Below are 13,727 nucleotides of genomic sequence, written 5' to 3' on the forward strand. Positions count from 1 at the left end.
TTGTTCCAGCTGCATTAATTTAACCTCTTAAGTCTCAGATCTGTTATCTATAAAATGATGTCACTGCTATCTTAACAGGGTGGTTGCAAGGATTACATAATGCTTGATGTGTAGTAGACATTCAATAAGTGGTAACTACTATTATTATCCGGTGGGCTTACAAAAAATATAGTGAAATTTATTAGAATAAGTATTTTCCACCATAGCAGGTTTGGCTCAGTGGATAAAGCATCGGCCTGTGGACTGAAACGTCCCGGGTTCGATTCTAGTAAAGGGCACATGCCTGGGTTGCAGGCTTGATCCTCAGTGGGGGACGTGCAGGAGGCAGAGCCGATCAGTGATTCTCTCATCATTGATGTTTCTATCTCTTTCTCCTTCTCCCTTCCTCTCTGATTAAAAAAATTAAAAAATAATAAGTATTTTCCTAGAAACTTTGAATAATTACTTTGAACATCTCTAATGTCATGTACAAGAACAAGAAAATAAAATATTTCCTTTCTCCTAATTAAAAAAGTGTAAAGGACAAAAAGAAAGTTGATTCGTTAAATCAATTTAATTTGTTATTAAAATCCATGTTTCAGAGAGCTTGTGTTCCTTACTGCCTGGCAGTCTGATCTGAAACTTTGTCATGAGTGGCCCAGTGCTCAGTGGCCTGTCTGTTACAGAAACACATCGCATTTATTTCTTACTAGAGGCCCGGTGCACGAAATTCGTGCACGGAGGGGGGTTGTCCCTCATCCCAGCCTGTACCCTCTCCAATCTGGGACCCCTCGAGGGATGTCCGACTGCCCGTTTAGGCCCGATCCCACTGGGATCGGGCCTAAACGGGCAGTCGGACATCCCTCTCACAATCCAGGACTGCTGGCTCCCAACTACTTGCCTGCCTGCCTTTCTGATTGCCCCTAACCGCTTCTGCCTGCCAGCCTGATCACCCCCTAACCACTCTGCTGCCAGCCTGGTTGATGCCTAACTGCTCCCCTGCCAGCCTGTTTTCCCCCAACTTCCCTCCTCTGCCGGCCTGGTCACTCCTAACTGCCCTCTCCTTCAGGGTTGATCACCTCTCAACTGCCCTCCCTTGCAGACCTGGTCCCTCTCAACTGCCCTCCCTTGCAGGCCTGATCCTTCTCAACTGCCCTCCCTTGCAGGCCGGGTGCCTCCCAACTGCCCTCTCCTGCTGGCCATCTGTGGTGGCCATCTTGTGTCCACATGGGGGCAGGATCTTTGACCACATGGGGGCAGCTATATTGTGTGTTGCAGTGATGATCAATCTGCATATTACTCTTTTATTAGATAGGATAGAGGCCTGGTACAGGGGTGGGGGCCAGCTGGTTTGCCCTGAAGGGCGTCCCGGATCAGGTGGGGGTTCCCTTGGGGCATGGGGTGGCCTGAGCAAGGGGCCTGTGGTGGTTTGCAGGCCGGCCATGCCCCCTGGCAATGCAAGCAGAGGCCCTGGTATCTGGGATTTATTTACCTTCTACAATTGAAACTTTGTAGCCTGGAGCGGAGCCAAGCCTGGGGCTCCCTCCGAGGCTGGCAGCCATTTGTGTTGGGGTTATAATTGAAACTTTGTTGCCTTAAGCGGGTGTGCCCAGCCAGGGTGTGTGGAAAGCTTTGCTTCCCCTGTTGCCGGCGGCAACCCTGGCCTGCTCTCTCAAGCTCCATTTTGCCGCCATTTGTTTGAATTTGTTTACCTTCTATAATTGAAACTTTGTAGCTTGAGTGGAGGCTTAGGCCTGGCAAGGACAGGCAGAAAGCTTGGCTTCCTCTGTTACCTAGGAAACCTTGCTCTCTGTGGCTGTAGCCATCTTGGTTTGGGTTAATTTGCATACTCGCTCTGATTGGATGCTGGGCGTGGCTTGTGGGCGTGACTTGTGGGTGTGTCGGAGGTATGGTAAATTTGCATATTTGTCTATTATTAGATAGGATGTGTAGTCTGTAATTATGGAGGTTCTGGTCTTGGAGTTTCTCCTTCCCTTCCTTCCTTTGTTCCTTCCACCCTTCCTTCCTTCCCCCAGATACATGGTAAAAATTTATGGGAAAAGTTATTGGAAGGTTTTAAACCTTCAAATGATTTGACTTGTCATATGTGTTATTGGGAATTACAGTATTTGGAAGCATTTACCTGGCAAATGCAATTTGATCTTCCTTATAGCAGCACGCCTTTTGTAGCATATGGGTAAGGTAACCTAAATAATGCATGTTGTTTTGTGTTGCTTTTGAGAATTTCAGGTCCCAAAGCCATCCTTTTTGGTTTGATAACTTATGTGCAAAAGCAGGTTTGTGCAATGAATTTTTGACAGAAAAGTAATTTCAAGTTAGCCTGTTCAGAGACCTTCCAATTCAAATACTAGAAAGGTCCAGAGGATAATCTGTTTATATTAAATCGAACATGTTATGCTTTTGGGATAGAGCTATTACAGAATTTGGCAAAAGCCATTTGCATTTCTGAATCTGTTATAAGTTTTAATTTAAACATTGCATGATAAGTTTGTAAGTATGATTCACATTCATGACACCCTGTGAATCAGTTTATGGTTAAATATATAGCATTCAACAAGGATTTTTTTAAAAACAAGCTGTCTTGATGTTCTGTATAAAAGGGCATTGGCAGCAGCAGTTTATAATCTGTTTGTATTTCTGGAAAGGAAATTTTTAGATGACTTGAAATCAAGAAGAGAAGTATACATCCAACTGAATCTCTTTTGTGGTGCATAAATTTTGCCAGTTTAGGAAAACAAGGACAAAAAAATTAAACCAGTCCTTTTTTTTTTGGTAGAGTTTTGTTGTTACTTTGATTATTCTAACAGTTTATTGAAATTTCTCCATAGAATAATATGTATGATGAAATGCATACTTATGTAATATGATAGTATTTTATACTTTGGTTTTGAGCCTTTTGAGTAATTTGCAAACAGTGGTACTTTTCTTGATGAGGAAGTGGCCTTGAATTTATTTATTTACTTTTTAAAAAATATTTTAATTGATTTCAGAGAAGAAGGGAGAGGGAGAGAGAGATAGAAACATCAGTGATGAGAGAGAATCATTGATTGGCTGCCTCCTGCACACCCCACACTGGGGGTCAAGCCCACAACCTGGGCATGTGCTCTGTCCAGGAATTGAACCGTGACCTCCTGGTTAATAGGTCGATGCTCAACCACTGAGCAGTGCTGGCTGGGCTTGAATTTATTTTTAATCTTAAACCACAAAGGTTATATGTGATAGCATTCTAAGTGTCATCCTACATATTCATCTAAGTAACGTAGAGCTTTCTATCTTTAGATCAGAGAAATAGAGTTTCCCTGCTTTGTTTAGAGTCTGTACTCTTATTTGTGGCTGAATTATAATTTGGCTGTCTTGAAAGCTACCATATGGCTAAATTGTATCTATAAACTCTAGTAAAAATCTGGATTTCCTCATGTAGCTGACTTACATTAAATCACAGTGACAGTGTGCTGGCTCAGATTTCTGATTGCAATGGAGAAGTTCTCATCCAAAAATTGGAGACCTGGGTCCTACTCCTAGCTCCCTACCCATGCTCTTGGGAAAGTCTCTTAATATTTTGGTGCCTAGGTTTTTCCATAAGGAAAACAGAACTGAAAGTTTGGACCCCTTTTTCTTCAGAGGCCCTTCTGAAGAAACACACTCCATAGAAATAAGCTACTACTTGATGTTAGAGTTTTACATCTCAGAGTGTTGGGATGTACTACATAGTGATTTAACCTATCTTGCTAATAATTGTGCATTTCATTTCTTGCTACTTGAGAAGTTTAATTATAACTGTTCAATATTTTCCCATATTTGTTCAAATCAATTAATGTCCAAGAAAAAGATAATTCAAGGCAATTTTAGGAAATGGATCAGTAGCTTTTTGTTGAACAGAGTAAAAAGTAATCCTCCTATTACCAAACCCTTACATAAAATGTCATAGATGCAACCGAATTGCACAAGTAGTTTCTATAAATAGCATAATAAGTCCATTGATAGACTTTTGCTCCCTGCGGAGTAAAATAACACTTTGAGACTCCTTGAATCCAACACCAAAGTGACTAGTGCTGTTTTTTATTCTATCCTTAGGAACACTTTGGTCTTAGTGACCTGACGGGGATGAATTGCCTGGTGGATGGGACCATCCCTCCAAGTTCTGGCCTCTCCAGCTCCAGTGCATTGGTCTGTTGTGCTGGCTTGGTGACACTCACAGTTCTGGGAATGAACCTATCCAAGGTAACCTCACAGAAACCTCTTTTTCTAAAGATATTAGTATCTGAACCTGAACATTAGAATGTCTTCCTTTGATTGGAAAACTTTGTCTTACTTAACAGACTATACATGCATGTATTGTAACTTAACAAGTCTTGCTTGTGATAAACCACTCTAAGGTAGCTGATACCTTCCAAGCAGTGAGTATATCTGTGAATAACTACATTGAAATGCTCTTAATCTACAGTGTGGAGATTGCATGAATGGATACCTTTTAGATCACCTCATTAACTAGTTTAGAACAAGAAATTCTAGGCCTCATGGTTGAACCTGCTTATTTTCACCCGAAACTTTAAATATTTGACAAGCAGTGGGTAAAACCAGGCAATAAAGGAACTGAACAGCATATCTGTTTATGCCAGAAGGTTAGTCACTGATATAAACTTAAAAAAAAATATTGCATTACAAAGAGGAAGTGCTAATTTAAAGGAAACATAAATCCTACAGGAGGTCAGAAAGCCTTAACTTTACAAGTTCACATAAATCTCCAACTTTGCAGTTTAGAGCAGGTGTGCTCAGCTTTAATTAATGCTTTGAGTTCTGGTTTCAATAAAATGTTATCATAGGTTCTTTTTATTTCATATACATACACTACCAAGTTTATAAATGGTTTGGGAACACAGATTGGGCATCAGGCAGATCAAGAGAAAAGACATCTACATGCTTAGTCTTTTTTAAGGGTATCTAAACTTTCAGTTTGAAAATTTTCTATATAAGAAAAAAGAGAGAAATGAAGGAGAAAGCAAAGCCTCATAGCCTTTTCCTTACCTGTCATATGTAATTATACATTAATTATCCCTTTGTAAGCAATGGCTTATTTGGAGGGAAGGATGATTTGCTTGTTATTGTTTATTTGAGAGGAGAGAAAGCAAGGGAATGAAAGTCCATAAATAAAAACTGTCTTAATTTAGCCATTATTTATTTAGTGGTTCCTTTGTGCTAGGTAATGTTCAAGGCATTGAAGATATACTAGGTAGTTTTAACCCTCAACAGTGCTTATGATCCAAAAGGGGAACAGAGACAAATACACAGGCAACTATTATAGAGTGTGATAAATGGATAAGTGCTATGCTATGGCAGCAGATCTAACCAAGATTTAGAGAGCATAGGACAGCTAAACTGAGACACAAGGATTATAGATGTTAGTCAAGAAATACCGATAGCATGAGAACACTGATAATATCAGATAGGCATGTATTAGGTGGCAGCCACATCATGTGGAAATATGTAGGGTTGAGAGTGATCATGGCTTATTGGAAGAACTAAAATGAACCTAATTTAACTGAAACACAGAGTAATTTGGATGACAGGGTAGAAGACTAGCTGCTTGTAAACCATGTTGAGTAATTTGGGCTTTATCCTGATAGCAGTGTAAAAAAAACCATTGCAAACTTTTAGGAAGGAGGGTAACATAATCATATTTTAGAATTATCACCCTGGCTCTATTATAAAATCTAGATTTGAGGCCAACAGTATTAGCAGTAGGGAGATAATTTGGTTTAAGGAAGTGGCAGTGAAAATGGGGAGAATTGACTGGTAAATTTAAGGTCCATCTCAGACAGAATCAATAGGACTTGATTATTGATTGGGTGTGAGGACTGGGGACACAAAGAGTCAAGGAGTATATTCAGGTCTCTGACTTGGTGTGAATCATGGGAATAAGTAATAGAGATGGAAAACTAGGTGTAGGGGAAAGTAGAAATGTTGAGTATGAGGATTTGTGAACATACTGATGGAGTTATTTAAAATTTATTTACAAACAATACCGCTAATGGGAGATCTGGACTTGAGGGTCCATTTGAGAGTCATTAGTATGTAATTAATTTTGAAGCCATGGGAGTAGAGGAGAATATCCAGGGAACAGTGCAGGTAGAAAGATAAGGAAGAGTATGACAGATTCTGACAGGAACACACATTTGAGCGATGGCAGAGGGAGAGATGTTCACTGAAGAGAGTGAGTAGTCATCAGACGGATGGGAGGAACACCAGAAAGCGAGGCAACAGCAAAGACAAGGAAGAGAATATTTCATGGAAGGAGTGGCAGCGGTGTCAGATGCTGCTGAGAGGGTGGGACAAAGATAAGAAGTAGCCATTAGATTTAGCATGAAAGAAGTTGAATAAAACTTTGGAAAAAGCAGTTTAAATTAAGAAGGGGTTGAAGAGTCTATGAGAGGTAAAAAAGTCTGGCTATGCCTGGAAAAAGAGATAATCTGGTATCTGTGATGGCTTGAGGTCAAGGAATTAATTTCTTTCTTAATGGAAGGATTGGTGAAACTTTTTTGGGGGGGCATTTTTTTCTGGCCCTTCAATGGTGTGAATATCTAAGGCAGTGGTTCTCAACCTTCCTAATGCCGCGACCCTTTAATACAGTTCCTCATGTTGTGGTGACCCCCAACCATAAAATTATTTTCGTTGCTACTTCATAACTGTAATTTTGCTACTGTTATGAATCGTAATGTAAATATCTGTGTTTTCCGATGGTCATGACCCACAGGTTGAGAACCGCTAGCAGGGTCGCCTAAGACCATTGGAAAACACAGATATTTACATTACGATTCATAACAGTAGCAAAATTACAGTTATGAAGTAGCAACGAAAATAATTTTATGGTTGGGGGTCACCACAACATGAGGAACTGTATTAAAGGGTTGCGGCATTAGGAAGGTTGAGAACCACTGATCTAAGGGAAAAGAAGATAAAGAAAACTTGAGCCTTTGGAATTAAATTTGGATGTCCCTGTGCTTTCAAAGTAAAAAATAGCAACTATTTTGCCATAAAAACAGACACGTAGATCAATGGAATGGAATAGAGAGTCCAAAAATAAGCCCACACATATATGATTAATTAATTTATGACAAAGAAGCCAAGAATATACAATGAAAAAGGACAGTCGCTCCAATAAATGATGTTGGAAAAACTGGACAGCCACATGCCAAAGAACGAAACAGGACCCTATCTTACACCATACATAAAAAGGAACTCAAAATGAATTAACCACTTGTAAGACCTGAAACCATAAAAGTCCTAGAAAAAAACATTGGTGGTAAGTCCCTTGACATGGTCTTGGTGATGATTTTTTAAAATTTGACATCAAAAGCAACAGCAACAAAAACAAAAATAAACAAATGAGGTTACATCAAATTAAAAAGCTTCTGTACAGCAAAGGAGACAAAAACCCAAACAATCCAATTAAAAAGATGGGCAGAGTATTTGAATATTTTTCCAAAGGAGACATACAAGTGGTTAATAGACACATGAAAAGATGCTCAACATTACTAATCATGTGAAAAATGTAAATCAAAACCACAATGACGCATTACCTCAGATCTGTTAAAATGGTTATTATCAAAATGATAAGAAATAACAAGTGTTGGCAAGGATGTGGAGAAAAGGGAACCATTGTGCACTGTTGGTGGGAATGTAAATTGATGCAGGCACTATGGAAAACAGTATGCCCTATACAATTGAAGACAATAATTGCTGCAACAAAAAGGTAGCCCTACTTATCATATCCCATGTGGAACTTGTTAATTCATTAATACACTAAATGTCATATGTCTGAAACCAGTCTAATGATGTCTAAGTCACCCAGAAAATCTGGAAGACAGAAACTATGAGTCAGAATGGAACTGAGAGAAGAGTATGGTGTGATAAAAGACCTATGAAATAGAAAAGGCTAGAGGTTTCAAGATGACAGAATGAAGACATATCTACTCTTTCTTTTTCCATCACTCATTCATTCTTCTTTTCTCAAATAATCATCCCCAAACAGCAGGGCGACAAGAAATGATGGCACAAGTTCCATCTTTGATATAATCAAAGAGACATAAATAACCCTAAACCACAAGATACAAAGATGGAAAGTACGTAAAGGATGGTGCATGACTTAGCAGACTGGAGAAAGGTCAGAGCCAAGTGCTTGTGAAGGGAGGGCTTGCTCACAGCCCTCTGGAAAGGCTTAGGAATTAGAGGCACCAGTACCAGAAAAGGCAGGTGGGAATTTATTTGAAAGTCTTTCTGAGGATCCATTAGACTCTCAGAGCCCACTGGTTAAGTAAAGCGACCATTTCCTTCCACCTTTGCAGGAGTCTCTGGAGAAATAACATGGGGACTCTAAGTATAAAGAAAGGCAGGAGGAGAACAGAATTGAAAATCAGGGGATTAAAGGATGTACTGCATCTCAACAGTGACATTCCCAACTCCCTTCCTCTGGTCAGCTCTGGCACACTTGGCAGCCTTGCCAGCCCCACTGGGAATACTGGACGATCCTTCTGAGAGGAAACTGAGCCATCCTGGAGACAAAATGACATTTGGTGACCTCCTCCCACAAAAATTCTCTTGCTACTCTAAGACCCTGTTAGAAGCCCATTTACAAAGTTTCTAATCAGCTTTTTAGTGACTCACTATTAAATATGATAGAACACTAAGAGATAATTAGACTTTGGAAGAAAGCCTCCAACATGAAGCAAACAAACAGAGAAGAAAGGATTCAGAGAAAACAAGGACAATGCTGAAAGCAGAAAAACGCTTCAAAGAAGCTTCGATGTCCTCAGAGATAAAAGAGAATGTTCTAGAAAGAATAGAATGTTATTTTAAAAAGATGAACAAACAATAAGAAAGTGCTTTTGGGCATTAAAAATATGATAGCTAAAACAAAATGTTCTGTAAAAGGATTGCAAGAACTCTCTGCTGGAATAGGAAATAAAAAGAGCTGGACAATAAGAGAGAGAAAGATAGGAAAATTTATAAACCAATTCCAGAAATTTGATATCTGACTAGTAAGGTGAAATAGAGAAAACTGTCACCAGAAAATTATTAAAAATTTTTTTTCTCCAAAATCAACAAACGACAAGTGCTGGCGAGGATGTGGAGAAAAGGAACCCTCGTGCACTGCTGGTGGGAATGCAGACTGGTGCAGCCCCTGTGGAAAACAGTATGGAGATTCCTCAAAAAGTTAAAAATGGAATTCCCATTTGACCCAGTAATCCCACTTCTAGGACTATATCCCAAGAAACCAGAAACACCAATCAGAAAGGATATATGCACCCCTATGTTCATAGCAACATAATTTACAATAACTAAGATTTGGAAACAGCCTAAGTGCCCATCAGCAGATGAGTGGATTAAACAACTGTGGTACATCTATAAATGGAGTACTACACCACTATAAAAAAGAAGGAACTTTTACCATTTGCAACAGCATGGATGGAACTGGAGAGCATTATGCTAAGCAAAATAAGCCAGTCAGAGAGAGATAAATATCACATGATCTCACTCATATGTGGGATATAATGATGAACATAAACTGATGAACAAAAATAAATCCAGAGACAAGGTAGCACTGAACAGATTGTCCAACCTCAGAGAGAAGGCGGGTGGGGAGGTTAAAGTTCAACCAAAGGACTTGTATGTATGCATATTGGCATAACCAATGGACACAGACACTGGGGCAGTGGTCGCTCGCCCTCGGGGGTGGGAGTGGCCTGGGGGGTGTCAATCGGGGGAAAAAGGAGGCATATGTAATACTTTAAACAACAACAAAAAATATTTCTCCTAAGTAAAAACATGAATTCTCATATTGAAAGGTGCTCACTAGATGCTCAACATAATAAATGAAAAAAAAAATCCCCAAATTATACCTCAATAAAAAAAATTTTTAAAGAGAAAAAAGAAAACAGCCGAAACCGGTTTGGCTCAGTGGATAGAGCATCGGCCTGCGGACTCAAGGGTCCCAGGTTCGATTCCGGTCAAAGGCATGTACCTTGGTTGCGGTCACATCCCCAGTAGGGGGTGTGCAGGAGGCAGCTGATCGATGTTTCTCTCTCATCGATGTTTCTAACTCTCTATCCCTCTCCCTTCCTCTCTGTAAAAACTCAATAAAATATATTAAAAAAAAAAAGAAAACAAACAAACACATACACCAAATCAAAGTATACCATCTGGGAATTTTGAAACTTGAATGTTAATAGAAAGCACATTAAAACTGATTGAGAGAGCAAGAGAAAAGAAGGGAAACGTAACCATCAAAGGATCAGGAATGAAAATTATCAAAAACAACTTTAGAAGATGCAAGGCAACAGAATAATATCTTCATAATATGAATTTAGCTTATAGTAAGTGAATTGATAAAGTATAAGGATAGAATAAAATATTCTCAAACTTGCGAAGTCTAAAAGTCTACAGGATGTAATCCATGCAAAAACTGGGGAATAAACCAAGAAAGAAGATGACATGGGAACTGGGAAATGGGGAATCCTATGTAGGAGAGAGAAGCTGGGTAGTTTTGGAACATTAGTGAAGGGAAATCCCAACACAACTTATACCCATGACATCTAGCAGTTAGAAAGCTCTCAGTACAGATTAGAACCAGAAGAGGGAGGGAACAAGTGAAATTGATAAATCTTATCAGGAAAATCTTATTTGGCTCATAAACAAACAATATCTTAATAATTAATGCATTGAATATGGATTTAACCAAAAATTTGGCATAAATTTATTAAGATTGTGGGCAAGGGAAGTGGGTGTAAGTGAGCTAGAATTCTCATTTACCATAATAGGAAGGCGGTAGATAAACTTTAAAATGGAATAATCAGGAGGTAGCACGTAACTGAGACTTAATCACTTAAAGCCAGAGCCAAGTGTTGACAGTGACTCTGGGCACAGCACTGGGGGTGGGGATGAGAGGGTGAGACTAGGGACTGCTTTTGTCATTACAATCCTTTTAGCTCGTTTGATCTCTTAGATTACGTGCATAAATTCCTTCTGTGAAAGTAAAAATTAATTGAAAATAAAGAGAAGGATAGAGGGAAGTGGTTAATGGGATGAAAGGTAAGAGGGGCAAGGGATGACCCAAATTAGTGTAGCTGGGGGAGCTGGAAGATGAAGAGGGGAGAAGGGATTCAATGAGTCAAAGTTAGAGATTGAGAACAGATGAGCTGCTGGACTGTGACCAGATCAGAAAGGCCTAGGGAGAGGCTTGTTGAAGGGTTTTGGGTGAAAGAATCCAAGAAAATGCAGGCATCTTCCAGTTAATGGCAGCAGTCCATTCCAAAAACCAGAGGTCTGCACAGGCGGGAGCCTATTTCTTATTATTTTAAGTAGGAGAAATTATAATGCATTACTCAACTTCACTAACTAATTTTCTACAATGTTACAAAAACACAGTAAAAATTCCTCTATATAAGTAACTCAGAAATACAATGAAAAAGACTCAAAACAGCCTTCTTGAACATCAAACAATTAATATGGTTGTTAACAAGCAGTTACTTTACATAGTAATACTCTGTATGTCTTCTCTATCAACACCTGGTGTTCCAGTATTTTGCATACTATTTTGTTAACAGTGTTGTTTTTAGGTATTGGTATGTAACTATATGTTCTTTCTTACATAAACACCTTATATTGAGAGATACACATAATCTATGAAGTCTGAGTATCAAAACCCAGGAGGTGCTCTATCCGGAAAACGTTAGTTGGTGAGACATTCTGTAAGGTACACCTGCACTTTGTCAGCTCAGGATTCAGGTTGCTCTAGACTTGTGTGCAGTTTCTTTGTGTTCTTAGGGTTGTCCTTGGAGACCAAGTTCCTCTTAAGGATCTTAGAATAGAGATAGCTGCCTTGCTTGGGAGATAGTTTACAACTCTAAAGGCAAGCCCTAGATAATAAAGTGTGTTAGGTTGACTTCTCCCTACAAAATCTTTTCTCTGCTGGGGTGGGGTGAAGTGTCGATTTTGAATTCATGAGATGATGGACTGAGGAAGTGATGGTCAGAAGATCCACTTTGGAGGATTGGGGGGGGGGTACAGTAGAAGAATATACAGCTGAGTTGTATCCCTCATATTGAAGTGTAAGGAGGAAAAATCCTTTATTACCTTAGTTGATGAAGTTTGAAATGACCAGCAGGGAGCAGTGGAGTAGGATAGTATTCTATGTGTGGGTATCTTTGGCATTTTGTCAAAAATATAATACTTGTGCCCTGGCCGGGTGGCTTGGTTGGTTGAATCATTGCTATATACACCAAAAATAAAAAGATTGCAGGTTAGATCCCTGGTCTGAGTGCATGCACGAGGCAGCCTACCGGTGTTTCTCTCTCACATCGACGTTTCTCTCCCCCCCCCCCCCCCCCCAGTGAAACTTAACTTGGGATGAGGATAAAAAACAAAAAAAGTGCCTACCTGGCGTGGCTCAGTGGTTGAGTGGTGACCTGTGAACCAGGAGGTCACGGTTTGATTCCCAGTCAGGGCACACGCCTGGGTTGCAGGCTCCATCCCCAGTGTAGGGTGTGCAGGAGGTAGCCGATCAATGATTCTCTTTCATCAATGTTTCTATCTCTCTATCCCTCTCCCTTCCTCTCTGAAATAAATAAAAATATATTTAAAAAAGAAAAAAAGAGTAATTCTTGTGACTCCGAGTAACCCAGAATATGGATTGGGCATAAAACTTTTCCTTGAGGGTTGCAGTCCATTGAGAAGCTGGGGAAGCTCAGAATTAGGTATAAAGAATCCTGTTCATTATTTGGAAGCCCGGTCTAACAGGAATAACACTGGATTTGTGTCCCAGAGAAGATGCTTTTCAGCTACAGTATAAATTTCCTAAGTCTTGGAAGCAGCTATTCACGGACATTTACTGGATACCTTCTATGTGCCAGGCATTGTAGTAGGCAGCGAGGATACAGCTGAGAATAAATTGGTGAAGACCCTGCTTTCCTGGAACTTACTTGCTGGTGCTTGTGGTGATAATGAATAGCTATCCAAATAATTATATAGTATAATATCAGCTAGGGCTATAAAGAAAAGTAGGCTGTAGTAAGGGGAAGCTGCTATTTTAGATAAGGAGTTAGGGGAAATCCTCTCTAAAGAGGAGACATTTGAACAGAGACCTGAGGGAGTAAGCAGAGAAGGGAGGCAGAAGGAACAGCCAGTGCAAAAGCTCTAAGGGAAAATAGCAGAGGCCTGTGTAGGTCCTGGGGCTGGTGAATGGGGGAGAGGGCAGAGTGGTGGGAGGTGAGCTGACAGTGGTGGTCAGAGGCCACCTGTGTAGGGTCTTACTTGCATTTCATTCCAACTGTAATAGGAGGCCTTTGGAGGGCTGTGAGCTGAGGACAGTAAGATGTGATTTATACTGATTTGAGTACTTTCAGCTGGGAGTACCACATTGTACCCAATCCTGGAATGGGAGGGAACAGTAGAAAGGAAGGAAGGAAGGAAGGAAGGAAGGAAGGAAGGAAGGAAGGAAGGAAGGAAGGAAGGAAGGAGAGAGAAAGAAAGAAAGAAAAGAGGGAGGGAAGGAAAGAAGGAAGGGGAGAGAGAGAGAGAGAGAGAGAGAGAGAGAGAGAGAGAGAGAGAGAGAGAGAGAGAGAAATAGTTAATGCCTTTATGAAACTTAATACACATAGTGAAATAGTAACAGAAGACCTATTCGTTGGGCATCTATCTCATCCAAGGTGTGAAATATTTTATATGTAAAAAGG

The 13,727-nt window shown here is 40.0% G+C and overlaps 1 protein-coding gene across 5 annotated transcripts in view; it reads left to right on the forward strand.

Moving 5' to 3' along the window:
- GALK2 (galactokinase 2) overlaps positions 1-13,727 on the forward strand; it is a 141,963-nt gene that overhangs the window by 37,183 nt on the left and 91,053 nt on the right. For all 5 annotated transcript variants that reach the window (XM_079767483.1, XM_079767484.1, XM_079767480.1 and 2 more), the window contains exon 5: positions 4,075-4,221. In XM_079767483.1, coding sequence (XP_079623609.1) covers positions 4,075-4,221 — 147 coding nt within the window. The remainder of the gene's footprint in view (positions 1-4,074; positions 4,222-13,727) is intronic.

Source organism: Cnephaeus nilssonii (assembly GCF_951640355.1).
Source record: "Cnephaeus nilssonii genome assembly, chromosome: 4".
NCBI lineage: Eukaryota > Metazoa > Chordata > Mammalia > Chiroptera > Vespertilionidae > Cnephaeus > Cnephaeus nilssonii.